General features: G+C 60.0%; 7 protein-coding genes and 2 non-coding genes across 9 annotated transcripts; 6 read left to right on the top strand and 3 right to left on the bottom strand.

Annotated features, from left to right (window-relative positions):
• Positions 1-1,663: 1,663 nt before the first annotated feature.
• VDAG_07013 (orotidine 5'-phosphate decarboxylase) lies at positions 1,664-2,767 on the top strand (the record flags this gene model as incomplete). Its single annotated transcript, XM_009655918.1, has 1 exon — positions 1,664-2,767. One exon carries the CDS (start codon positions 1,664-1,666, stop codon positions 2,765-2,767), a length of 1,104 nt encoding a protein of 367 aa, XP_009654213.1.
• A 1,654-nt stretch (positions 2,768-4,421) lies between these two features.
• Positions 4,422-4,493, top strand: VDAG_20194. The gene has a single exon. It is a non-coding gene; the product is annotated as a tRNA-Arg (tRNA).
• Positions 4,494-5,321: 828 nt separating this feature from the next.
• On the top strand, positions 5,322-7,830 carry VDAG_07012 (uncharacterized protein; the record flags this gene model as incomplete). The annotated part of the gene is made up of 5 exons (XM_009655917.1): positions 5,322-5,444; positions 5,521-6,273; positions 6,346-6,503; positions 6,562-7,101; positions 7,170-7,830. 5 exons carry the CDS (start codon positions 5,322-5,324, stop codon positions 7,828-7,830), a joined length of 2,235 nt encoding a protein of 744 aa, XP_009654212.1.
• A 635-nt stretch (positions 7,831-8,465) lies between these two features.
• On the bottom strand, positions 8,466-8,572 carry VDAG_20193. The gene has a single exon. It is a non-coding gene; the product is annotated as a tRNA-Met (tRNA).
• Positions 8,573-10,957: 2,385 nt separating this feature from the next.
• Positions 10,958-12,385, top strand: VDAG_07011 (uncharacterized protein; the record flags this gene model as incomplete). The annotated part of the gene is made up of 3 exons (XM_009655916.1): positions 10,958-11,228; positions 11,347-12,070; positions 12,217-12,385. The coding sequence occupies 3 exons, from the start codon at positions 10,958-10,960 to the stop codon at positions 12,383-12,385; spliced, it is 1,164 nt and encodes a 387-aa protein (XP_009654211.1).
• Positions 12,386-14,527: 2,142 nt separating this feature from the next.
• On the top strand, positions 14,528-16,499 carry VDAG_07010 (CCCH zinc finger DNA binding protein; the record flags this gene model as incomplete). Its single annotated transcript, XM_009655915.1, has 6 exons — positions 14,528-14,692; positions 14,878-15,036; positions 15,095-15,142; positions 15,193-15,478; positions 15,549-16,315; positions 16,485-16,499. 6 exons carry the CDS (start codon positions 14,528-14,530, stop codon positions 16,497-16,499), a joined length of 1,440 nt encoding a protein of 479 aa, XP_009654210.1.
• A 636-nt stretch (positions 16,500-17,135) lies between these two features.
• On the top strand, positions 17,136-18,027 carry VDAG_07009 (signal recognition particle protein Sec65; the record flags this gene model as incomplete). Its single annotated transcript, XM_009655914.1, has 2 exons — positions 17,136-17,368; positions 17,559-18,027. 2 exons carry the CDS (start codon positions 17,136-17,138, stop codon positions 18,025-18,027), a joined length of 702 nt encoding a protein of 233 aa, XP_009654209.1.
• Positions 18,028-18,429: 402 nt separating this feature from the next.
• Positions 18,430-22,522, bottom strand: VDAG_07008 (dynactin; the record flags this gene model as incomplete). The annotated part of the gene is made up of 2 exons (XM_009655913.1): positions 18,430-22,029; positions 22,109-22,522. The coding sequence occupies 2 exons, from the start codon at positions 22,520-22,522 to the stop codon at positions 18,430-18,432; spliced, it is 4,014 nt and encodes a 1,337-aa protein (XP_009654208.1).
• Positions 22,523-22,848: 326 nt separating this feature from the next.
• Positions 22,849-25,428, bottom strand: VDAG_07007 (uncharacterized protein; the record flags this gene model as incomplete). Its single annotated transcript, XM_009655912.1, has 2 exons — positions 22,849-24,796; positions 25,017-25,428. 2 exons carry the CDS (start codon positions 25,426-25,428, stop codon positions 23,058-23,060), a joined length of 2,151 nt encoding a protein of 716 aa, XP_009654207.1. The 3' UTR covers positions 22,849-23,057.
• Between the last annotated feature and the right edge of the window lie 1,128 nt (positions 25,429-26,556).

The following is a 26,556-nucleotide window of genomic DNA, read 5'->3' as shown; positions in this document are numbered from 1 at the left end:
ACCCGTGATCACACCGCCGAGTTCCCCCAGTCGGGTTGTATCCCCATGGAATCCAAAGAATGGGGAAAGCGAATTCGTTTGCCCTGGGTCTGACTGGGAGGCCGAACGGAACACCCCCCCTCCTCCCCTTTTTCCCTCCCTTTTCCCCCTCCCATTCCCCCCACCCAGGACTCCCAACAAAATTGAGGTTGACGTTTCCGAGTCCCCGTTTTGTTGCTGAAAGCGTGCTTTGTCGTCGCGATAGGTTGCAGTAGGGCATTTTGCTATGACGCCTCATCGTGCCATTGCTACATTGCGGCAATGGAGCTTGGGGACTTGAAATGCTTGCTTTTCTTTTCTCGCGGAACGTTCCGGGCGAGGCCTCTCACACTCTCGGACTCCCTGACTGGGGTCGTGCCGCCCGCCCCCCCCCCCCTACTGTGCGCGCTGGATGTCTTTGTGATGTGAAAGAAGAAGTATTCCGAAACCCCAGTGCGCCGGCTGGCACCTCAAACAGGCAATTTGCCATGGACCAAGGTACAGCAAGAGCGTCATGAGAGACATGATGGGGAGCGTGTTTCGTCCCGTTGCTTTGGCACTAGTCCGGTCATCAATCATGAGTGTACATGTAGGGGACTTGGCTTTTTGAGCGAAGGCCTACCTAGGTACACCTCATACGAAATATACATGTACGACCTTGCACCCAAAGTTGGGTTGGTAGACAAGGTAGGCAGGCAGAAAGCACCCAGAATAGGTGCGTCTGGGCGCATCGAGGCACCTACATGTACCCTGTCCCTGGACTGACCCTGAACGACCTCACCACTCACAACCCCCGGTCTCCCTCCCCATCAAGGCCCCATGTCGTTGGCTTGTCCAGCGTGCTGGCGCGCCCCCCTGCTAGCTGCTAGCTGCTAGCCCCTCCCCCTCACCTCTCACCTCTCACCTTAGGTAGGTTATAGGTACCTGGAAGATGAAGGGCGGGCGACCTGGCCTGGCCTGAGATGACCTGACCAGACCTTCAGCTAGGTACCTGGCTGCTACCTCACAGCTTCCCCACCCTCACCACCACACAAACACGCCCGTAGGTACGGGCTCACACCAACACTGACTCCTCCTAAAAAGGTGCCCCCAAGTACTTATTTTCTCTCGGGTCGCCCTTCCGTTTACTGTAGATTAGTTCCTTCCCGGATCCCACCACCCCTCTCTTTCTCCTTCCTCTCTGTTCTTCACGGTTTCCCGACTAACTCGAAAACCTTCTTCGCTGTGTGGGCCGACTGCACTTGGTTTTCCTCACCTCACGTCGCCTCGCTTCACCTCACCATTCTGCCTCTGCTCTCCTCCTCCTCCTTCTCCCTTTCTCAACCCACATCCCGCATCGCACACAACTCTCACATACACGCCCCCCCCCCTCCCCCTCCCCTTCCCCCATACACTCTCCTCCCTCTCACCATCTCCATCACACGCGCCCTGCGGGTCCGATCGCTATCGCCTGTACCCCGCCTACAGCAAAACGCGCCCGAGTCAGCTGGAATATCGACCCATCTTCTGCGCCTCCACCTAACCTGCCCCTCTTCTGCAGACGGACCAAATTTCGTCCTCCCTTTGTCTGCCTCCGACAAGAAACCACGACTGCGACGAAACCTGACCATCGCATCGCATTCTTTCCGATCAGCGTCACCCCGCCATGTCTCCTCACGAAAGCCTCAAGGCGACCTTTGCCGCCCGCGCGCAGACAGCCACCCACCCCTTGACCGCCTACCTCTTCCGACTCATGGACCTCAAGGCGTCCAACCTCTGCCTCAGCGCTGATGTGTCGACCGCCCGCGAACTCCTCCACCTCGCCGACAAGGTCGGACCTTCCATCGTCGTTCTCAAGACACACCACGACGTCGTGGCCGGCTGGGACTTCAACCCGCAAACCGGCACCGGTGCGCGCCTGGCCCAGCTCGCCCGCAAACACGGCTTCCTGATTTTCGAGGATCGGAAATTCGGCGATATCGGCAACACGGTGCAGCTGCAATACGTTGCTGGGTCAGCGCGCATCATTGAGTGGGCCCACACATCAACGTCAACATGGTTCCCGGCAAGGCCGCCGTCACGGCCCTCGCCGAGGCCGAGGCAAAGTGGCGCGAGCGCTACCAGTACGGAGGTCAAGACGTCCGTCACTGTCGGCACGCCGAGGTCCGAGACGTTTGACGAGCACGAAGAGGATGCCATCCCACGATCAACCGACGAGCCCCGCGGCGGGTACCGAGAGGAGGGCCGTAAGGGAAGCATCGTCTCTGTCACGACGCTGACGCAACACTACGAGTCGGCCTCCTCGCCGCGCTTCCCCCGCAGCGAGATGCCTGGCGACGACATTCTCTACGCCGGCATCGAGGAGCCCCCCATGGAGCGCGGCCTCTTGATCCTCGCCCAAATGTCAAGCGCTGGCAACTTTATGAACCAGGAGTACACACAGGCCTGCGTCGAGGCGGCGAGGGAAAACCGAAACTTTGTCATGGGCTACGTCTCGCAAGAAAGCCTCAACACGGAGCCCGATGACGCCTTCATCCACATGACGCCCGGCTGCCAGCTGCCTCCGGAAGGCGAGGAGGAGAACGGCGTGGTGGCGGGTGACGGAAAGGGTCAGCAGTACAACACGCCCCAGAAGCTCGTCGGCCTCTGCGGAACAGATATCGTGATTGTCGGGCGGGGTATCCTCAAGGCGGGTGACCCTCAGTCCGAGGCCGAGAGATACCGCACGAGGGCGTGGAAGGCTTACCTGTCGCGCGTCGCTCAGAATTGAGGGCGGCTTGACAGGAAAGATGGAATACCCCTGGGAGTTTTAATTGATCATTCGCGTTTTCGTTTCCCCATTTTTCATGTTCATTGTTATTTTCCTTTCTAGCTGCACATCAGTGAGCCTGGGTTGATGATTGCCATTGTTCCGCTGTTTACTGCTCCAAGGTTTGGGTCCGTTTTCACTGCACTTTTGGCTCGGGGTTGGGCGGCAAACCAGTCGATATTTAGACAGTCCGAGACCGTCGGAACGGCAAAGGGAAAAAAGGGGGACTATCTTTGTTCAGGCGTTGGCAGAGAGGACCAAAATCAATGAGAAAGAGAGAGAGGGAGACTATGATGCCTCTTCTCGGGCGCCCGTCAGCCTTGACCCACTTACCTTGACCTGTTGACTTCTCGAGCTGCGCGTCTCATCGGCACACCGCTATCCCATGTGTTGTGCTGCTTCTACTGCTGATCTTGCATCGTCAGAGTTCGCAACCCCTGAACGTCTGATGTTGCTCCCCCGATGTGCCCCGCCATCGGGCTCATTCAACCGACCGGCAGATCGGACGTTCCCCCCCTCCCCCCTACCTTTTCCCCCCTTCCTTCTCGACCAGATCGACAAGGGGGCGCTAGGTTGACCGTAGGTAGGAGCACTGCAGATCGAGTCAAGATCGGGGTCTGGCGGCCAAGGCTTCGCTGGTGTTGCAACCTTGCACCGGGTCTGTTTGCTCCGGGTGGGTAGTCCGGGTAGAACCGCGCCCGAACACCATCACCCTGCTTTTTTTTCCCCTCCATTTCCCCCCTCGTCGCCCCTTCTGCCCCGGACGTTGCATGCGCCGGGCATCCGATGCCGACGGAGCCACACGACATCCCATCTGAAGCGGCATGCCGGATGTAGGGCCCTGAGGGCTATTCATTGCTCGACTCTGTATTGTCTTCACGATGATCTAAAGTCATGACTTTCTTTTTCGGATCCAAAGTCTGCTCCCGCAGGGTTGCTACTATCCTTGGTCGAAGCAGGGTTGATTGGTGGATTTCTCGGCATCACGACTTTCTGTCTGCATGCATATGTTCTGACAAGTGGCGTACTCACATGGATGCTCCTGGATCCAGCGTTCCACCGAGTTCTCTTTGAACCGGCTCTGCAGAGGACTTGGACTGCTGTGGGCATTGCTGTGCTGGCGCGGTGCTTGCGTTTAGAGTTCCCGAGGTTGCAGTCGCATTTGCAGTTAGAATGCACTCTACCTGCGGTAGGCAGATGGCACGCGGCTCGAATTCGAGCGGGAGCACATCCCAGATGGCGTCATCGTATGCTTGCTGATGACCAGGGGACTGCCGAGTTCTGCATGATGAATATGCTTTGTTCGGCGTTGACTTGGGCGTCAAACATACCTACAGCCGGTGCGGTCGAGGACTCGGGCGGTCAGGCATCTGTCTCCATGAGGCCTTATGTTGGCTTTCGACCGCACCTGGATAGGTACTTAGGTATGCATGTTTATGACCGAAGCAGACGTTTTAGATTTAATATCAAAAGAACATGCAGCACTAGACAATAGCTGGACTGATACCCAGGACAACGGCAGCGTCAGTGGACCTCTCGACGCAATAGCGCAAACACTGCGATATGAAGCGGCCTTCTCGCCGGCCGAGCATGACCCCACCAATCAGGTCCCTTCGTGCTCGTGGCGCAATGGCAGCGCGCGGTCTTCCGGTGGCCGAGGCTGCAGGTTCGAGTCCTGCCGGGCACGGTTTTGTCTTTTTGGCTTGTCTCGGCTGTATCCATGATGTTTTTGGTTGCTTGTTCCAGACCAGGGCGCCGCCGAGTGCTGTGTTGCGAAAGAAAGGAAAAAAAAAAAAAAAAAGTGTGCGGGTGGATCTGACCCGGACTTTGGACGTGACTGGACGCGTGCTGCACTGCATCGACTGTTCCCGCTGTCCCGTCAGGGGACCTGGTTTAACGCCCGGGCTAAAAGGAGGCATAGGTTTGGCGGCCTGGCTGTTACTGTTACATTGGGTGAAGATTTACTTTCGAGGTAGTGGAAGTGGAGCTGGATAGGGCTGGGAAATGTGCCTTGTCTGGCAGTATCTGAGGCGCTCGTCCGCTGCCCAATATCTCTGCAACTGGCCGGAGTTAAGAGTTGCCTTGCATGCAGGATAGTGGCCCTATCTATGCCATTCACGGTATTTATTGGACTTCCTTACCTAGGTACCTTGACAAGCTTGACCACCTAGGTACATGGACCTGCACCGTGAGGCTCCAGTTCTGAGCAACTCCCAACAGTCCGCTGTAGATTACATAATCGCGCTGAGGTCCGCTCTGGCAAAGGTGGGTTGGCGGGGTGGCAATTCCAAGGGGGAGGAGAGAGAGGGGGGGGGGGGGGGCGGAATCATGTGCCGGACGTAAAGAACCACTTCTCCGGGTCGAACATGACGACAAGCGAATTCGATCCCACCCGCCTCCATTCCCATGCCCGGCGCATTCTCCATCCTGCACCTCACCTCGCCGTCTCTCACCTCGACCAGGTCACCAGCAACATAATCGCTCGACAACGGCCCGTCGATAGACCACGCTCGACATGGAGATGGAGGACCACAGGGTGTATGCCACGGCTGATGTACCCCCCAACGTTCGAGCGCCGCCCAAGAAACGCAGGCGCATCGTCATCTCGTGCACCGAATGCCACCGGAGGAAGCAAAAGGTTCGCCCGTCCCACCCCCAACTTGCCTGTGCCAGCTCGACTCCTCCAGCGACCCAAGCTCACCTGACATGGACAGTGCGATCGCGACCTGCCCTGCGCCAATTGCAAAGCACGCAAGAAGGAATCCGCCTGCCGCTACGAAACCAATGCGCCGACGGCCAAAGAGCGCGGCCAGACGTCGATCGACAGCAGCAGACCGGGCCACAACGGGCCGACGCTGCCACCACTCCAGAGCCTCGCCGCCGCCGCCGCCAACTGGGGCTACTCGCCGTCCGGGGGCTCGACCATTGGCTTCCTCAAGAAGATCGAAAGCGCCAACGGCGACACGAGCCTGTCCGCCTCGGCGCCGCCGACCGACGACGAACACTACGCCATCAAGGAGCAATACAAGTCCCTCATCAGGCAGCTCCCGGCCAAGGGCTACATCGAGCGGCTGATCAAGATTTACTTTCGCGAGTTCAACCACAACTACTATCCCTTGGATGAGGACATCTTCCTCGTCCAGCTGGCCGAGTGGAACAACCTGTCCTTCAACACCCTGTCGTCGTCGGGGCCGCAGGGGCTGTCGCCTGACCTGCGCGTCTTCCCCGCCCTGCTCTTCCAGGTCCTCGGCACCGCCCTGCTCATCTTGACGGACGAACCTCACGAGTTCTACGACCACCTGAAGTATGCCGGGAGCATGAGCTTCGAGGACCTCGCTGCCGACTACAGCGAGTCTGGCATGAGCATCCTCAATCTGCTCGGCAAACGGCACCTGACGCTCTCCGCCGTGCAAACCACCTTTTTGCGGGCCAACTTTTTGAAACACGTCGGCAAGGTGACAGAATCCGTAAGTTTTCTCTTCTTTCTCTCTCTTTCTCTCTCTTGGCTTCTCGGAGGCAGCAGCTGACCATGCTGCAAGTGGCATGCGATTGGGAGCGCAATCAAGGATGCGCAGGAGATTGGCATGCACAAGGACGCCCTGGATCCGCAGCCAGCCAGCGACTCGACAGAGGACATTTTGGAGAACCAGTGGCTCATTCAACGAAGGCGACGGGTGTACATGGTGCTCATGATGTGGTAAGTGGCACGATCTGGTTTCGTCCCTCGTGCGCAGCGGCGTACTGACTGCACCTAGGGACGTCCACTGCGGGGTCGTGTTGGGCCGGCCAGGCACCATACACTGGAAATCGGCGTCGGCAAAGCCAAGCATGCCGATAGACGCGCCCATACCCAAGGATCGAAGAAAGACACCGGTCGTCTTGCGAGACGAGGAGCGCGACCCGCCGACGCCCATCACGAAGCAGCTGCAGTCTTTCAAGCTGCTGAGTCCCCTGACAGAGGTCATCGAGTTGGAGCAGGATGGGCCCTGTCCAAAGAACTACGACAAGGTAGACCGCATCCACCACCTCATTTCGAGGCTCGCTGAAGAGACGCCTGCCTATCTGCGACTCATCAACCCGGACAGGCGCTGGGACAACCATCCAGACTGCTCCTGGTGGCTCCAATCGTGCCGATTCTGGATCCATCCACTTCAGCATTTCAACTTTATTGCACTCCATCGACCCTATGTCTTCAACAGGCAAGAGAGCCGGGCGGTCGCACTGCGCGCCAGTATCGACACATTGCAAGCACAGATGGAGATGTTCCAGAGCATGGATTCCAAGGCGTGGAGGAAGTAGGTGGCCTCCCCCCCCCCCCAATGTGCGCCATGCAGATCATGACAGCTGACAACAACATTCACAGCTTCCTGCTTTTCTTCGGCAGCTTCGACGCCGTGGTGCTCATGGCTTCCATCTACATCCTCTTCCCCAAGGAGAATATGGAGCTCGCGAGCACGGCCTTGCAGCAGTTCCAATGGACGCAGGAGCGGTTCGAGGCCATCGCGGACCGCAACCGGCTGGCCAACTCGGCGCGCGGCGTGCTGCAGGCCATTTACAAAAAGTTCCGCAAGGTCATCGAGAACCAGCTGCCGCCGCGCAGCAGCACGTCGAGCCTCTCGCGGACGCCCGGGTCGACGGCCGACAGCCTGGCGTCGGCGCGCGAGTCGGTCTCGACGGGCCTCACCAACTTTGACACGTCGCCGCCCATGGACGCGCACGACATGGACGACAAGCACATGGTCATGCCGCCGGCCGGCGCTGCCGACGCGGCCTACCCGCCGCCGCAGCCCCAGGTGCCGACCGACTGGTCCATGCCGGCCAACTTTGACTTTGCCAACATGGCGCCGCTGTTCCCCATGAACGACATTATCACGCACGACCTCAACATTGTCGGTGGCGGCATGGCCTGGAGCCCGCCCTCGGCGCCGGCGCAGCAGCACATGGTGCCGGGCATGTTCGAGGGCGACTTTGGCGGCGACAGCTTCTGGAGCCTGATGAACCAGTACGAGCCCGGGCCGATGTGACGACGCGACCCAAGGGAGGCGTAGGCAGGGATTGGGGGAGGAGCGGGAAGGGCGACTTGGATTGACGGGCGTTCGCAGATCTTTCAAAAGGGGGGCAAAAGAGGCACGGCAGCACTCACGGGACGGGATAATGGGAAATATCTTGAGAGCATACACAGGGACATACACATGGCACAGGGAACGGGTGTCAGCTCGCTAAACGATCTACTTGACGATGGGCGCGCAACAAAACTCAAGAGGGCAAAAAACAAGGGGGGCGCGAAAAACACCCCCGCAAAGGCAACGATAAAAATGGGCTTCAACACAAGGGAGTGAGTTAGTCTGGTCCATTGCACCAAGAATACACAGACGATGTGTGTGCGCGCGCGCCCGTCTTCATTCCGGAGGAGTACTATGTGTAATGCGATCTTCAGCGTCCTCCCTCCGCCTCCCCCTTCCCCATCCCCTGTTATTTCTCCCCATTCTTCGCGTGTCTTCGATGGTGATCTGCCGGTGTCTCTCCCTGGCCGAAGCAAGTCCCGTGCAGAATTCCAGCGCCTGCGCTCCGCGTTGTGGCTTCGGCACACGACCAGGCGGCAGACCAAAAAGTTACAGGCCAAAAAGTAGCAGACCAAAGAATGAGCAAAAATGAAACCTGTCCGCGATGAGGATCGAACTCATGATCTTCGGATATCTAGATCTGATGATCCAGTCATATTGATGAATATGAGACCGACGCTCTGACCAGCTAAGCCACGCAGACTATACAGTTTGATTGATGACGGCGGGCCCCGCGCGGCCGCTTCATGTAGGCAGACATAGCACTGTGGCTCAGCGCACAACTGTGCCGTGTGGAGCGGCAGCAGAAAGGAGCGGGAGAAAAAAGAGAGAGGGAGCTGCGTCATCTCCAGCGCTAAAGCCAAGGCGGATGGGTCGGGATGGGAGGTGTGATTTCGCTGGCGTGGTGGAGACGGATAGTGGACACTCCCCCCAAGCTCCCAGGCGCGGCCGGCAGGGGGGGCCTGGGGATGAAAACTGGTGCGTGCTCGCAGCGACTTTCTTGTTGTGTCATGCAATCGTCTAGCAATCGCTGTCCATGGTTCGTGCTTGGTTGGGTTCTCGGATTCAGGGGAGGTGCTCAGGTGGAGGTGCTCAGCTGGAGGAATGTCCTGTGGCATTATGTAGGGGCGGCCCCCCCTCAAGACTTTGATGATGATAAGCATTAAGACAAGCACGCTGATCATCGTCTCTCTCCCTGTGGTATGTACATGTATGCCAGGCCTAAAAAAAGCTTCACCTGCAGACGCTATTTCCACCGGGCCTGGTGATTACTGTCTTTTCTTCAACGGGCGAAAGCGACGGGCTGCCGTTGAAATTGGCCCCCCTGCACGCTGCTCTGCGCGGCAGCCACGGTGTGGTAGCGTAGCACAGCGTTGTCCCCTTACCGCAGTGATCTTAAGACACCTTACTCCTTTAGCGAGAGCCCCGAATCTGGTTCGAACGGCCTGGGTCATTAGCTTGATCGGGACCTCTTCAGCCACATTCCATGACCTTGCGGGAACATGACTTTTTTTCAGGTCCTCGGCACTGGACTGAGACATGCAAGTATGGCTTCACTTCGTTGCCCTCATGTGACCTGTTCTTTATGAATGCAGGTTATCCACGACGACGCATGGCATTCTGTAAGGCGCAAGGCCATGCTGCGTCACGGTCCTTTTGACTGGCGAGGCCTCCATGAATGAGCCTCGAGGACAGATGCTGCACGCGGGAGGACATCTCCACCGAATTTTGATTCACAGTGTCCATCTTTTCACCCCCTTTCCAAATGCCAAGCAGAGGTGCAGAGTTCGTTGATTGGCGTCGAGGCTTCTACTCCTCCTCCTTTGTGCGGCAGGGGGGTTGGATTGGAAGGCCAAGGAGAGCTTGGGATTGCCAACTTTGGGATCCAGGAGGGTTTGCCCACTAAAAAAAAAACCGATGGTCACCCCAACAGGCTCGCAGGCTCGCTATCGCTGTTTAGGGGGGGAGGAGACACCGAGTATTGAGCGAACGTGCCACTGAGAGCAACCCCTGTTCCCTTGGTCTTGCCTGCCCCCCCCCTGTCCCTTGGCTCGTCCTCATGCCTGCCATGCTCGTCTCGTCCCGCCCACTCTTGCCCTACTCCCCCCCCCTTCCCCCCAAAACCAAACTAGCCCGGCCGAGACGGTCCCGCCCCCGACTCGCGGCTCCCACCTCCCATCTGCGATGATGGCGTGGTTCCTGACAGGTCCAGGCTCAATAACTCTCCTACCTACTTTCTGATCATCGACCAGATGGGGGCAGCGGGGTCCTGCCGACTACAACATCGGGGAACAGTAAATTACATGCCGACCTGTTCTTCCATCGTCTTACGTGTACCGACCGTGGCTATCCCCTGGCCTGGCCTCCTCGTGCGCCTGCCCAGAAACTTATCTTGCCTATCGCGCCGAGACAATCGTCGCGCACCCGCAGGCCGTTGTTGGTCTTGTTGCACCAAGCACCAAGCACCAAGCACCAAGCACCGAGCACCAAGCACCGAGCACCAAGCACCAGGCACCACACCACGCGGCCTTCCAGTTCCACGCTGCTCGCTGCTCGCTGCTGCAACGATTGTTGCCCAGGAATCCACACGTTTCTCTTTCCTCCGCCCTCGCAGTAGCCCTTCGCCCCATCTGCGCTGCCGCTCCTTTTTCTCTTCAGACTGACGACGGCCTTTCTTGACGCCGACCCTCACGACTCGGCTCTTCTGCCTCTGCCTTTTCTGCTTCTGTTTCTTTCTCCTTCTTCTTCTCCATCTTGACGACCCACAGCGGCTTCCTTCTCATCTTAGCTAATATCTCCGCCATCATGATTCCCGGCCTGCTGAGGTCGAACAAGGTCGCCGGCGTCGTCGCCGGCTCGGTTCTCCTCATCGTCATCTTCATCGGTCTGGCGCACAACCGCGTGGATAGCTGGGACTTTGCCTCCATGTACGTTTACCGCTCGTGCTGTTCCAACCGAACAGCTTCCAGACCCTCGATCTCTGCCACTTACCAGACATTTTTGGCTGACCGATTGTCTCTTCCCCCCCTCTCCCAGATCCCCTGGCAGCTTCCGCTCCACACCCGAACATCATGACTCTTGGGACGACATGCGCAAGTTCTTCCTCGAAGAAGTGGCGAAACCATCCATTGCGCTCGATGCCAAAGTCTACAAGCCCTACGGCGCCTTTGAGTGGAAGCTCCCCGCGGATAAGCCCGCTCGATGGACCAAGCCCCTCGGCAGGAACCTCTGCATCTTCGACCTCGACAACCGTCCCTTTGAGGAGGACGGCATGATCTTTGGCCAACAACCTCTGAGCTGGAACAATGCCACGGCGATTCATGGTCTCTCGCTCGGTGTGCTCCAGCACTGGCTCTATGGTGGGTTGTCCCGCGCGCGAGCTTGCCTCTCCTCTCTCTCTCCCTCTTTCTTTCTCTCTCTCTCCCCCCCTATTTCTCTCTCTCTCCCCCCCCTATTTCTCTCTCTAACATGACACAGCCAAGATCCACGGCTACAGCTACTACTACGTCCGCACGGGCGATTTTGAGGACCGTCGCGCCTCGTGGAAGAAGCCCACGGTGCTCAAGAAGCTTCTCTTGAAGCACGAGGCTTGCATCTTTGTCGACTCCGACGCCATCTTCAACCACCTGGACCTGCCTTTTGAATGGCTCCTCAACTACTGGGACATTGACCCCAAGAACAACTCGCTCGCTCTGGCCATCGACCCCAAGGCCGAGCACAACAAGGACAAGAAGGGCAAGCTGTACGACAACACAGGCTTCATCATTGCCCAGAACCGCCCGATCACCTTCCAGATGATGGACGACTGGGCGGAATGCGCCGACGACGGCGGCAAGCACCCCGAGTGCACCGAGTACCGCCACGTCGGCTGGGGACGCCCATCGGACCAGGGAGGGTTCGGCAACTTTATTCGATACGACTACGCCGACGAGGTCGAGGAGCTGCCTTGCGCCGAGGCCAACGGCTTCCCCGAGGATCGCTCCGAGTGCATCGGCACCTTTATCAAGCACCTGTGGGCCGGCAAGCAGGACCTCATCAAGATTGCCATTGGGCAGCAGATTCCGGGCATGTACCTGGAAATGTTCCACAAGCAGATGCTCGCCGAGAAGAGCGAGTACTACCTGACCGAGGAGCAACTGATGAGCCCGAGCTGGGCCAACGCCAAGACGTACCTCGGCGCGTCTCCCCTCGCCGTCGATCCGTAAGCGGCCCGGAAGGGGGGGCCCATGGGGATGAAGAGGCCTGGCGGGAGATGACGAGAGAGAAAACGGAACCGGAAAACAATCATGTCTGCGACACAAAAAGAGAGATCACAGAAAGCACGGCGTCTTGCGTCATTGGGTACAGGTTTTACATGGCATTTGTACGAATATGGGGATTTTCGCAAGGCACAGGGCTGGGGCGGACAGCGATCGAGGAGATATGCGAGCATCCCGATCCTCCGCGGCATCATTTGTTCGTAGACGCGCCCAACATGACGGGTGCCGCCGGGGGGGTTATTTCAAGGCCCCCATAATTGCATTTGCTTACAATCATTACAATCACACACGTTTCTTGTTTGTCTCCGAGACTTGAAGCAGCAGCCACCTGTATCGCTGGCGCGAGAATGGGCATTTTGCTGATGGCCTTTTAGGCATCTTTGGTTCGACCGCATCGTCAGCCTGAATGAAGAATCCGGCAAGCGCCGACTCTGGGTCTGTTGACGAGGCGCTTCGAGGCGCGCCATGGGCCCCATGGACCTCCGTCGAGCCTTGCCTCCGCAGCGGCTGAGCGGAGGAGCCCGCGCCGGAACCGCTCAAAGCAGCATGTAGCAACTGTGGTATTTCTTTTTGGCAGCATTGGGTCGGTCCCGGGACTTGAAGAAAGGGGGCAGCACGAACGTCAACTGAAGGGAAGAAGAGTCACGAAATCTATATGTGATCGAATGAAGATGATGATATTGCAGGGCTGGAGGACGAATCATACCATGCCCTCTGTCAGGGTTGCGCAACTCATACACATACACAACAGAAGGGGGGGCGCGCGTAGCCAAGCAGAAGTGTTGGATCTAACGCCAATTCCGTCTGGGGCAGGCGGCAAAGACGACGTGGCGCGCATGCAAGAGTGGTCTTGTCGCTGACGCTCACTTGTCACTCTACCTCTGTCAGTTCCGTCTGTGAGTCTTTCTACCCGTTCCCATCCCCCCCCCCCCCCCCTCCGAATCGGGGTCACGGGTTGGGGGTGCGCTGTCAACCTCACAGTGACAGGGGTTCTCGTAGGCCATGGCCCAACATGTGAGGCGGCCTTCAAACGTGCGCTGCCGACCTGTTGTTGCTGTTGTGCTGGCGGCGTTTCGCTTGACAAGGCGTTTTCCTTTTCGCATCTCAGCTTCGCAGCCTGCTCTCTTCCCCCCCTGTACAACAAACTTGGCTTCCTTCGCTTTTTCGTTGTTGGTTTCCTGGCTTTGCGAAATCCGTAACTCGCGTTTTTTTCTTTCCTGCGTTCTTGTACTCTGTACTCCTCTATTCTGGTTCCTGTTTTCTGGTATTCAGTAGTCTGTGTTAGGTGCCCCCCTCCATGATGTTTTTGCACTTTGTGGTTCGCTCCCCCTTCTCCTCACGCTCTCCGGTCTCCTCGACCAGTGATATGGAGAGTCTGCTTGCAGGTACCTGTCTACCTACTGTTGAACTCTAGCGCAGGCTCATGTCCGTCAGACGAAGGGGTATATTACCTTGGAGGCCGTGCCTTATCTTAGATGCCTCGGTGCCATTGAAATCATTCCTGGCTCATGGTTTCTTTCGACAGGTCACCCTCGCCCTGCGACTGACTGACTTATACATCCTGACTCCATTCAGCCCAACCACTTCGCTACGCACCAGAGGTTGCTGTTCAAAGCTGAAGAATTCCCCCCTCCTCGGTTTTCATCATCGAGCAACACGTGCACGGTGTTTGCCAGACGCTCGCCTCTGCTTCACTCAGCTTCACAATCGGGCACGATCGCCCCGTTCGTCGTCTCTGCTTGCTTCCTTTGCCTGCGCACGCTTGTTTTGTCTGTGCGAGAGAAACCTCAGCACAGCACAGCACGACGTCTTTCGGAACCGCTCAACCCTTCTTGACACTGCTCCGCGCTCTCCCGTCCATCGAGATATCGCACCATCGTCACCCAAACGCCTCGAGTGTGTGCAACATTGGGAGGCCAAGGACAAAGGGGAGGTAGCCAGTCAAGGGGTCCGGTCCGGTTACGAACGTCCCGCCCGCTCACACCTGGACGCTGCAACGCACCACACCACCATTACACGCCTCGCTGCCTTGCGCTCGCCGTCGACGCCGACCCGCCTCAGCTTGTACGTTTCCGTCGGCAGCCATTCATCTTCTCTTGGGTTCCGTGGGAGTTGAGAGGGCAACCGTTCCTCACACTCTCTCTCTCTCTCTCTCTCTGTGTGTGTGTGTGATTCTCATTCACCTGGCGTTGACACACGTCTGCCCAAACCGACATCTCCTCCTACACGTATCCACGTCACGTCAGAGGAGGGCAGACTCTACTCTTCCATCGCCTTCTCCTCTAGCCCGCGGGTCGTCTTCCTCATCTGCCGACGGCAACGAAGTCATCGCCTCCCGCTCCGTTCAAGGCCCTACCTACCCTACAGCGCTTCCCTCGGTTGATTTCTTTTTTCTCCCGATGGATCGCCTACAGATGGGCCCGCCGCCCGCCCTCTTCACGCCGGGCCAGAGACACAACTCGATGCCTGTTAAGATGGACGTCTACGAGAGTGATCTCCTGGGCTTCAACCATCGGTTCCAGTCGATTCGCGAGCAGCGCGAGGCGAGCGAGGGATTGATCCAGGTAAGTCCCGTTGGAGCCCGCCATCCTCCTCCCTTTGCCGTCCCCTTGCCCCATTCTCGTCAGTCGTCTGCTACGGGACATGGCCGGCCCCCCCTTGCCCATAAGCCACGAACGCCAGGCCCGTCGATCGGAGCACCCCGCTGACACGGGGCCAGGAACTGCTGACCTACTGCGAAAGAACCCAGGAGGGCCTGCGCCAGGAAAATGCCACGCTGCGCCACCAGCTCAGCGAGAGCCAGCTCGACCTCGACGACGCGCGCACGACGCGCCGCGAGTTCCAGCAGCGGCTCAAGGTGGCCGACGCCCACGTGCAAAGCATGAGTGCCGAAATCACGAATGCCAATGTAATTCTCCCTCCCATCTCCCTCGGGGTTTGACGCTGTTTCTCACGATAAGACGCAGAACCGCAACCTTTATGTTTTGGTCCTCTTGGACGGCGACGGCCTCATTGTCTGTGTAGTCGGTCCTCATCAGGCAAAAGCTGGCTGACTCGTTTGCAGTTTCAAGACCATTTCGTTCAAGCGGGCATCGAGGGCGGCAAAAAGGCCGCCTACGCGCTGCGCCGCGCCATTGTGTCCCTCTGCGGCCAGTTCGCCGACGAGGTCGAGATTGTGGCCAAGGTGTGCGCCAACCTGACGGGCCTCGCGCGGGCGATGCGCCGCGACGGCTGTATCGAGGCCGAGTTTGACCTCAAAGAGTTTGCCCTCGGGTTCACGCAGGCCAAGGCCCATTTTGACTTTATCGACGTCGGCTACGGCAAGGAACGGGCCGATTCCAAAATTAAAGGTGAGCGTTCCGTCGATGCTGGGCCACGGGGGAGAAGGACAGAGCAATTGTTGACGACAGGCTCACGCAGAACTCACGCGATGGCATCTTCGTAATTATAACTGTAAACAGATTTTGCTGGGCGTCTCCCACGACGCCGGTTATGCGCCCTTTCTCGACGAAATATTGCAGGATCATGATTCGCGGGCGCGCGTCACCGTCATTGAAGGGTCCCCGACGGTCCGGGAGCTGCGCGATACAAAGGTCAATGTTATTCAGTTTGAAGAGCTCTTCCGCGCCGACAAGTTGATCAACCGGTCGCCTGACAGCTCGCACAATGCTTCTTTCGCCTTGGGCCCGGGGCAGCAGGGGCAGTTACAGACACAAGCGCTGGCGACGATGACGGTGCCGCCCGTTACCAATGCAGCACCGGCAGCACCGGCAGCGCCCACGTTGCCGGCGTCGTGGGCAGCCGTGACGCGTTCGGCGACGCCGCCCCCGCAGATCACGACGCCGCTGGCGGGCAAGATGGCGGCGGCCAAGGCCCGCGGGGCCAGCAGCCTGACCAAGGCGGCGGCGGCAGCGGCAGCGGCGTGGAACCCCGGCCCGCGCGGCCTCGACGCGCCCATTGCTGTTATGCCGGTGGCGCTCGAAAGCATCAAGAAGCGCAAGGACACGGACAAGCTGTGCAACAACCATTACCTGCGCGGACCCTGCGTCAAGGGCAGCGACTGTTGCTTCGAGCACCGGTATAAGCCGACGCTCGATGAGATACACGCCATTGCGCACCTCGCACGGCTCAATCCCTGTACCAAGGGGCAGGAGTGCGACATTGAGAATTGCATCTACGGACATCATGTAAGTGGTTTGTCGAGTTGTCGTCGTCTTGTCATGCTGCGAGGGTGGATTCTTTGGCGAGCTGCTGACTTTGGGGGGGAATGTAGTGTCCGACGGTTGTCAATGGGGTGTGCGGCCATCCGCATTGCAAGTTCCGTGTGAGCGAGCATCCGCCTGATACCAAGTTTAGGAACAATCACATTGAAGATAATTGAAAAACAAAAAACGAGGGATTTGTTCAGCTGTTCAGCAAAGGAGAGTCGGGGACTCGGGATACGGTGGGATACGTGGCTGGATGACGACGCTGACGATGATGACGAAGAGACGACGGGTGGATTATTTGTAGGGTGCTTGGTGTGTATGCCAAATTGATGCTGTATGATTGCTTTGGTCCTGGTATTGATGGTGTCGCTGAATCGAGAACCGCTGAGGCTGATGGATGATGGTGAGGCTGATGGATGGTGTTGGTGGATGATGGTGGTGGTTGATCAGTGATGGTGATGGTGGTGGTCGACGTCGAGCCCGAGACACGTCCATCCCCACACCAGCGCTAACCCGATTCGCCCTAGCTCGCTACCCCACCTCGACTGCGTTGCACCTGCCTGCTGTCCTGGAAGGTGCTTGCCTTGGAGGAAACTCCTGGCCTTGGGGCAGGTACAATCCGACCCCACGTCCAAAAACCCTGGCCACTGGCGAGGCTCATCACTCTCACCACGACCACCTTCACCACAACCACCATCTCCTCCACCATCTCTACCACCACTACCTTCGATCCCTACCACCACCATCACCTTCGACCTCCACGGCATTCAAAGGCCTCAGACCACCCCCGCCTGCCGCCATGTCCCACGCCCGCATAGAAGAGGTCTCCGACTCAGACCTCGAGTCGGCCTCTGACCCCTCCGAAGGCGACATTGACGACTTTGACGACGCCGATATCCTGCGCCGCGTCGACCCCAAACGCGAGACGCCCGCCCAGACGAACGTGCCCACGCCCCAGACCGCCCGCCCCTCGGCCCCCGCCGCCGGCCAGGCCCCCGACGCCTACTTCGACGCGACCGCCGACGCCCGCCAGTACGCAGACTACGACTGCCTCTACCCCCGTCTACTTTGACGCCGCCCGCACCCGCGCCGAGGGTGGGCGCGAGGCGGAAGGCCGCGTCGAATGCATCCAGCTCTTCCTCGCCCGCGAAAATCGTCAAACGCCTGCGCCGCCCTGCGCATCCCCCACCCTTTTCGAGCCCCGGCAAGTCCCCACCCCAAGGACTGGGCCAACCCCGGGCCGCGTCCAAGGTCCGCCTGCCGCCGCGACGACCCCGCCGTCACCCCGACCCGCCCCGTCGACGGCAAGCACCACCTCTACCTCCTCGTCGCCGACCACCTGCGCGCCCCACCCCGCCGCCGAGGACAGCCTCACCCTGCGCGCCCGCATCCAGGGCGTGCCCCCGGCCATCGACCCCGCCCAGCCCTGGCCCCGCCCCGCCGTGCCCCGCGGCTGGAAGATGGGCGACCTGCTGCCCTACATCAGCCCCGCCATGACCGGCGGCGGCGTCAGCGAGAACCTCTTTGGCGACATGATGAAGGAGATGCAGCAGGGCGGCGGCCCCGCTGCCGACAACCCCATGGCCGCCCTCATGGCGCAGGGCATGCCCGGCGGCGGCGGCGGCGGCGGCGGCGGCAACGCCATCGAGGACAAGCCGGGGAAGAAGAAGAAGGGCAAGGGCAAGGCGTAGGCTGCTGTTATATTGGGGGACAGGGGGGAGGGATATCAGGTGACATGTCAGGGGAAATGGAGGAATCAGGAAATGGAGGAATCAGGAAATGGACGACACATGAAGGCATGCAAGCATGGGCACCGAGGAGTTAGACATGAACCTACGGCAGACACCGTAGGCCGCCGAAACGCGGCAAAAATGAATATTGCATCACCACATCACTCGGACAGAGACCAGACAGACCAGACAAATACCAGGCAGAGACCAGGCAGACGGGCAGAGACCAGACAGACGGCAGCAATAAAGGGAACAAAAAAGATACTTGCATCAAGGGTATCGCATCTACTCCTAGCCACATCCATAGGACGACAGCATGACCCGCTTCCTACTCGTGTCTGGTCCTCCTTCTCGACCAGCGGCTTACACGGCCAACCGCCCCTGCAGACCCTCCCACTCCCTCGATCCGACAATCTGCACATCCCGTCCGCTGCCCCGCGCCATCTTGCCGTCGGGCCCCGGCAGCCGAATCTGCAGTCGCGCAGCCGCCGCGCTCCGCCGCAGCGCCTCGACCCTCTTCATGTCCGGAGCACCACCGCCCCTGCGCCCGGCGACGACCTCCGTCTTCTGCACCACCGAGTCGCGCCAGCCCTTCCAGGCCGCGAGGTCCTCCGCCTGCCGCGCGGCGTGGTACTGCGGCGTGCTCTTGGCCGGCCGCCACGCGAGCTTGTCCTGCGGCAGGTCCTGGAGGTCGTACACCTTGGCCTGGGTCGCGAACCGCACGAGCTCGCCGAGCGCGTCGCGGCCCTCGGCCACGACGAGCGCGCGCCGCTGCTCGGCCGGCGACGCCGCCTTGCGCAGCGGCGCCGCGAGCCAGTCGTAGTCGGCCTGCTCCGTGAGCCGCGCCCGCCGGTTGTCCTCGCGCAGGTACCGCACCGCCGCCTGCAGGTGCGCAATGTCGGCCTTGAGGGCGTCCATCTCGCGCGCCGTCGCCACGGCCCGTTCCTGGCCCGACTTGGCGGCGCCAGCGTCGTTGGCGCCGGCGAACGCCTTGCTGTCGCCCGCAATCTTCTTCCACTGGTCGCGGTCCGCCTCGAGCGCCTTGAGCTCGCGGTCGCCCTTTTCAATGTCCTCCTTGAGCGCCGCCGCGCGCTGCTTGGCCGTCTCGATCTGGGCCTCAAGGTCGGCGATGCGCGACGCCTTTTGGTGCGCGTCGCGCATGCGGGACTCGAGCGTCTCAATCTTGAGCGTCGCCGTGCTGAGGCTCTCGTCGCGCTGCGCAATCGTGCGGCGCGCCTCGTTGTGCTCCTCCTTGACGCGGCGGAGCTCCTCTTCGGCATCCACGGGGATCGTCTTGAGAGCCTTGAGTTCTTGAGAGCGGAGCTTCCAGGGGGCCGGGTTGAGCTCAAACTCTTGCGTCTGCGTCAGGTCAGAGCTGAGGCCCGCAAGGTCCGTGATCTGCTGCGTGACGACCCGGAGCTTGGTCACGTAGGTCGAGAAGAGATCCGAGTCGGTCGACGAACCGGCCGACAGGGCCGTCTGCGCCATCGTGTTCTGCACCTCCGTGTGCGTGTATGGCTCGGTCCTGCCCTCCTCGTGCAGCAGCTTGTGCAAGTCGAGGCCAATCTGCCGCGCCAGTGCGGCGAGGTCCTTTGCGGCCTCTTCGCACTGCTCAAACGCCTCTTGCGTGCTGTCGTCCCGAGCCAGCGAGAGAGATCGGTTCTTGAGATCCTCGAGGGCGCGCACGGCCTTGCTGGCAATGACCTTGGTGCTGCGGGTCTGGCCGACAACGTGCTCGGCCTTCTTGCTGAAGTGCTGTGCCATCTCGTCGTCCTCGCCAGACTCGGGGATGACTCTCTGGACCATGGCCCTGGCGGTCGTAATGGCCGCGGCGGCCGAATCCAGATGGCTTTGCACGACGAGAGCGCGCATGTGCATGGCGTCGGCGAAGCTCTGCAGATCGTCCGTAAGGTGAACCTCGGCGAGATGGGTCATGAGCGCAATGGAGCGCTGCAGCTCGCTGGCGCACTTGGCCTCCTTGAGTTCATCCCTCCTGAGGCCGTCGATCCACCCGTTCACCGCCCGCTCCACCGGCTCCAGCTCAAACAGAGCGCCCTGGTAGTGCTGGAACTGCTCGATCGAGCAGTGGCTGATGGCGTTGATGAAGCGGCCGCACATGGCCGCCACCCAGGTGAGCTTGTCAATGGCATCGCAGCCGGCAAACATGTCGTCCTCGTGGCCGGGGTGCGGCTGGCCCGTGACGCGTTCCTTGAGGAAGCCCTGGAGCAGAGTGGCCTTGAACGCCAGTCGCTTGAAGCGAAGGAGCGCCAACACGGAGTCGCGGTCCTCCTGGTAGGTCTCGGGCAAGAAGAGCTTGACGATTTCGAGGTGCTGCTCCGCTTCTTGCGCCTCCAGACGGCGAAGCTCCAGGTCGATCGTCTTGACCTGTGTCTTGGCAGCCGAGATCTGGAGCTTCATGTTGAGGTCCATCATGGCGCGGGACTTGCTGTCTAATTGCTCCGACTCGGCCTCGGTGACAGCGTGCGATGCGCGCATGTCCTCAAGGTCGCCCTGCAGGCTCGTGACGAGTTCCCTGAACCTCGAAAGGGTGTACTCCATGTCTTCGAGGGCTTCCTCTTGCTGACCGGCTCGTCGGGCCTGTTCCGCAATGACGCTGTCCTTGAAGTCGAGTTCCTCCTGCATCTCCTTCTCGTTTTGTACGTGATTAATCTCGAGCTCATCATTGATCTCCTTGAGGTTTTCGAGATCCTCGATGACGGCCTTGAGCTCCTCAATCTCTTCGGCCATGCTCATGTTGCGCTCGGTGAGGTCCTCAATCATGTCCTCCGCTCCAAGAGCATTGTCGAGCTGTTGGCGAAGATCCTCGACCGCGCTTTCAGACTGTGCCAGCTTTTCCTTGGAGGCCGCGAACTGCTCCTGCACGGTACTGTAGTCTTGCAGGTCAGACTCCAGGGCCTTGATCTGGTCTCGAAGCTCGGCCTCTTGAGCCTGGGTCAGGTCGCGCAATCGTATCAGTGCTTCCCTCAACCGCTCGTTCGTCCTCTCCATCTGCAGCCAGCCCGTGCTTGACCGCTCTTCGGGCGTCATGCCCTGGCTAAACTCCTCGTTCTCCTCTCGCAAGATTTCCACCTCGAGCTCAAGCTCCTCTGATTTCTGCTTCAACGCTTCGAGCTCGGCCTTGAGCACTTCGGCCGTCTCTTCCGCCATCTCACGGTCCAGCGTGGCCAGCTCCAAGGCCGTCTCATGCTCGGCCTGCATCTGCTCCACGGCCTCGAACCGCGTCTCGGCCTCCTTGATCTGCTTGCGGAGCTCTGCATTCTCCGTTTGCTGGGGTTGGTACTTTGTCTGCAGCTTCTGGATGATCGACTCAAACTTGTCGCGTTCGCCTTGGAGCTTCTCCAGCTGCTTCAGCTTCTCCCGGTCTTCCAGCCTCTTGCGCTCCATGACACGGAGCTTCGCCTTGAGGTCTTCGTTCTCCCGCGCCGCAGCCGTGTTGCCGCCGGCCGTTCGAGGCGACGCCGTGGCTGGCGACCGTGCCGTCGTGGTCGCCGTCCTGCCCGAGGTCAACCGCTCGAGCGCGTTGGTCCGAGCTTGCACCGGGCTCGTGGCATGCGGTGAGGCCAGATCAGCCGCTCCCTTAGATGGCGAGCTGCTCCTGCCGTCGTCGCCGCTGTCTGCTGCCGAGCCGGGCTCCCTGCCTGCTTGCGAATCGGTCGATGGGCGTCGGAGGGGGTCTGGCTTGGGCACGCTGCGCGAGCCGGACAGGGAGAGTCGATTGGAAAGCGGCCTGGCGGGAGGGCGACCTGTCGCTGACGATGTTGATGGCTGTCGGCTCACTCGTGCGGAGGGAATCGGAGGGGGTCCCATGGAGGTGCGAACACCTACTGCCGGGCGAGTTCGCGTGGCGGTGGTGCCTTTGGCGTTTGAAGGTGTGCCGGTCCGGGAGGGTGCGGTGCTGGAGGTGGTCGAACCAATTTGCTTCGTTGGCGACTTCGTAGGAGACTGAGAGAGTGCAAGTCAGCATGGCAACAAGTCTACTTTCGCCAATGGAATCTTCCTCTGCCCCAAGATGCTCACTCACCCGTACAAGGCTCGCAGGTCGAGATGTGCGCGGGGCCGGGCTGGGACTAGCAGCATTCAGACTCATCCGCTTGGCCATGCTCGGGTCGGTGACGCTCGACACCCTGCCCGTGCCGGGCACGAAGCTGCTGGGCCTGCTCGTCTTCCTGACGGTAGGTCTGGCGGCCGGCGCCGCAGCTGGAGCTGGAGCCTGGGCGAGAATGGTCAGGGTCGACGGCCGCACAAACATGCCTCGCCCCATGGAACAGTCAAAGTAGCGCTCGCCCTGGACGCTGCCGTCGTTCTTTCCAGAGTCATCCTCCAATTCAATGCCGACCCATTCGCCCGAGGCGAAATGGGTGGTGCCGGCGAAGCGTACGACGCCATTGCGGCCGTCGGTCAGCTGGACGATCTGACCGACTGCTAGATCTGACATTGTCGGGTCCTCATCGAGAGGTAAACATGCTGGTGCTGGTGCTGGTTTGGGGGATGGCTGTTGCCAGATGCTTGGAGCTCCTGAGCTGGATAGGTAGTAGGCAAGGCATCACAGGTGAACAGGGGGGGGGGGGGCCAAACAGACGCGTTCGCTTAACCGCGACGTGCCCCTGTCAACATTCGTCATCTGCGATATGTGGTTAAAGGGGTTGCTTATGTCATCGCTCAACGACAAACAACGAAACCGCAACTTGCCCGAACAGCAATGATATCTTTGTTCTCGACACAACGCATTGTTCGATCAGAGGAGCACAAAGATGAAGACGAAGGCATTCAAACAATCATATTCCATCAATGGAAACACCTGATATCGAAAAAAAAGACGCGTCTCGTGCCAGTAGTGCTACTACCGTATGGACAAGCCAAGACCGCCCCTCCATCTGGCATTGAACACAATCAACCAAGCCCTTGAAGAGAAGATGAACCACCATATTACGTACAAGCTCGACTTTTGGCGACATTCCTGAGCTATCAGCTCAGCTGACGCCAGCTGACTCTTTCCTGTAGTTCCCGCTGCATAACCAATCAATCACCTCGAACGAGAGACGACGCGAACTCCTGTCATCGAGACCTTTCCCTGGAGCAATCCTAAGAAGCATAATGCCAGAGTCCACAAAGTCGAGCATACCGAGCCGCGCGACCTCGTCCTCCGCACTCGCTTTGACGTAGACCACCAAGTCGGCTCCCACGACCCCGCGCCACAGCGTCGCCATCCACTGCCAGTGGTCCACGGGCGCGTACGAGTCGACAATGGGCACGCGGCACGCGTACCGGTCAGCAATGGTTGCGCTGTATCCGCCCGTTACGAGAGCGACGGGGATCATGCTCGGCGATGATGATTCCTCGCGCGGTGTGCTGACCTCGCCTTCCGATGCCCTCCTCACGGGCACTGGCCGCTGCTGTTGCTCGGATCGCGTCGTGATGTGCTTGACCATCTGCTTTGACTTGCCGTGCCACTGCGACAGCTTTTGCATGTACTCGACGTACATGTCGGAGAGCGCGACGCCTTCGACGCTGCTCTTGCGACTGCTGCCCGCCGAGCTGCTGCCTTCAGCGACGACGACATCTTCCGTCTTGCCGATGGTGCTGCTGTCGTCACGCCAGCATTGGAGGTTGATCACTTGGGCTTCCGACAAGCCTCGCTGGAGCGCGGCGTCGACTTGCTCGAGAAGCCGCTCGTCTGGGCCCTCGATAGCGATGACCGCGCCGCGGGTTTCCGCGCCTGGGCTCGCAAACCCAGATGGGGCCAGAGGCGGGCTGATCTTCCTCAGCACGTTGAGCTTGCTCTGGAACGAAATGTTCATGACGACGGCCTCTGTGCTTCGCGCTTGGTTGTCTCCGGGATTCGTCACTGCCATGCCTAGCCCAAGTGGGTCGGCGCCGGGCCTGTCAGACTCGCCTTGACCCGCTGGCGTCTTTGGGGTCATTTGCGTTTGCAGGGGCGGAAGGCGAAGACTCTCGTCATAGTTTGGGTTGCGGCCCGGGCCCTGGCCTGGGAAGTGTTGCGAGTGCGGCGGGCGAGGCGGCGGCGGCATGGGACCTTGGCCAGGTTGCCCCATACCTGGCGGGCCAGGTAGTGGCGCTGGCCCGTAGCCATGGCCGGCACTGGAAGGCCCTGCGGCGGACGCCTGTCTTGAATGTCTTGTGGGTTGGTGACCCTGGTACGGGTTCGGCGACGACATGCCCTGGTAGTGGCCAGTCGTGTTGAACCGGCGGCGTTTGGCATCGACAGCCGGCGACGCGAGATCCCAGCTCTCGTCCATCTCCCCTGGGTGGCCCTGCCCATAGGGGTTCATCTGTCTGCCCTGCGGCAGCGCCTGTCTTGATGACTCTCCCTCGTACGCCCTGCCATCTCTCGCCTGGTACGGATTCATGGCGGGTTTCGCTGCCGTCGGCGTCAGCACCGGCGTCTGAGGGGTCCTCGGCGTCGAGATGTACCGTCCTCCGCACTTGGGACACCGCCCCGAGTCTTCGCCTGCTGCTGTGCCTGGCCGTCCTGTTGGACGTTGGCCGCGCCGGGGCTGGTACCGGTAGTCCGGATACTGCTGCTGGTGGCGCACCTTCTCCTCTTCGGCGAGCTTCTTCCAGCCGGCCTTGACGTTGTCCGGCTGCTGTCGCCACTGCTCCCCTATGATCTTGGAGATGTCCGGGTTGGCGAGCCCAGGGTGCTCAGAGACGACCTGAGCCTGGTGATGTTGTCTGTATAGGATGAATGCTACCCGCACGCGGTACACGGTCAGCCAACGATTCAAGTATGTATGTCTCGATCATGGATGATTCACTGTGGACAAAGGCCCCAGTCCACGCCCCGCCAAGCCCGGAGTCAGGCGGTTAAAGAACCACAACCAGTGACAGGACGCGGACGAACAAAGAGAGAGAGAGAGAGAGAGAGACAGAGAGAGAGAGAGAGAGAGGAAAGAAGAGTACCAACTCACCGTTTCGCGGTCTGGGAACCTTGGGCGCCGGCGTGCAGAGGCAGAGGAACTCCCTTCCTGCATCCCCAGCCAACGGCCCAAGGGGCGGCGTCTCGATCGCCAGCTCGGAGAGCCTCGCGCGACGGCTCTCGCGCGCGTCGCCAGGTCCTCCAATGAGTGCTCTGCTAGAGTCCCCCGCTTCAGGGCCCGCTGCCGCTGTCGTCGTCGTCGTCGGTGCTGTCGCTGGCGCGTCGTCGGGACCGGTGCCTCGGCCTGTCCTCTGTTCCATGGCCGAGTAGACGGACGCGACAGAGGTGTCGCCTGGCGAGGAGGATGCGCGGCGGTCTTGAGGGTGGTGCGGCTGCGGCTGGGACTGGGACTGAGACTGGGACTGCGGCTGCGGCGGCGGCGGAGGCAGGCCAGCGCCCGTCATGCTGGGGAGGTGGTGCAAACGGGAGTGGGCGTGGATGGCTGTGAGCATTGGTCGGACTCTCAGACCATGCTCTGGGCAGCGTGGCTGATACGGAGACTGCAATGGACACGGGGGCTGGAGGAATCGGAAGCGACTGGATGGACGGCTGGGTGGCCCGCCTCAAACTGATTTCTTTGCCTTGTCGTTCGATACGTCAGATGAGACGAGACGGCGGGCGCGAGGGGGGTGGCGAGACACGAACTGGCTGATTCGAAGGACAAGGGGGGAGGGCTTTGATGAGGTGAGGCGCTGCGCTGAAAAGTGAAAGAGCTGATCAAGATGATGGGCGGGCAGGGCCCATTCGCCGGAGAGAGAGAGAGAGAGAGAGAGAGAGAGAGAGAGAGAGAGAGGTAGAGGTAGAGAGGCGATGGAGTTTGATCAGATATCAGAGGAGCACACCGACCCAATAATGACGGCTGCGCGGTTGACAAGGGGATTGGGTGCCCGAGAGACCTGTTCGTCGTCCTTCTTTGCTCTCTGTTCGTCTAGCTCCGGCCAGTCGCCTGCTTGCCTCTTTGACCGGCTGCGGGAATGAGGTGTGGACCAGGTTGGGATATCCTGGACGATCGCCAGCAAGGAGCAAGGAGCGGGCGGGAAGAGAAGCAGGACGTGGGACAAGGTGGACAAGGTGGACAATGAATATGCTGCGCAGTAGCGGACGCAGGGCTGCGGCTCAATGTGCTTGTGCTTGAGGTATGATGGGGTTTCTTCTATACCGGTCTCCGGCCAAGGTGATAGGATGTTGATGTATTAGAGGCCGAAGCAGATCGAGCGGCAGGCTAGGGCTCGGGGCAAAGGCGAGGCACTAGGCAGTGCAGCGTTCCAGGGGGGGCTCGGGGGAGGGGAGAGAGATGGAAAAGGCTGGACTAGTCCCGGGTCTGGAGCACGGAGGTCGGAGGCCGGTCCGTTGGTTTGGCAGACGCTGGTTGGGTCTGCTGAGAGGTTGTTGTGATGGATGATAGCCTTACCATGTCTCGGGTGGATGCTGGGGTATTCAAGCCGTTGCAGATGTGACGAGCCACTCGTTCCTCTGCCTCCCGTGTCTATATCCTGTGTCCTCTGATGCCGGCCGCGAGCTGGCTGGGCGGC

Source organism: Verticillium dahliae, genomic scaffold (genome assembly GCF_000150675.1).
Source record: "Verticillium dahliae VdLs.17 supercont1.15 genomic scaffold, whole genome shotgun sequence".
Taxonomy (NCBI): Eukaryota; Fungi; Ascomycota; class Sordariomycetes; order Glomerellales; family Plectosphaerellaceae; genus Verticillium; species Verticillium dahliae.
Note: the sequence above shows the minus strand (reverse complement) of the source record. Positions and strands in the feature narration are given on the sequence as shown.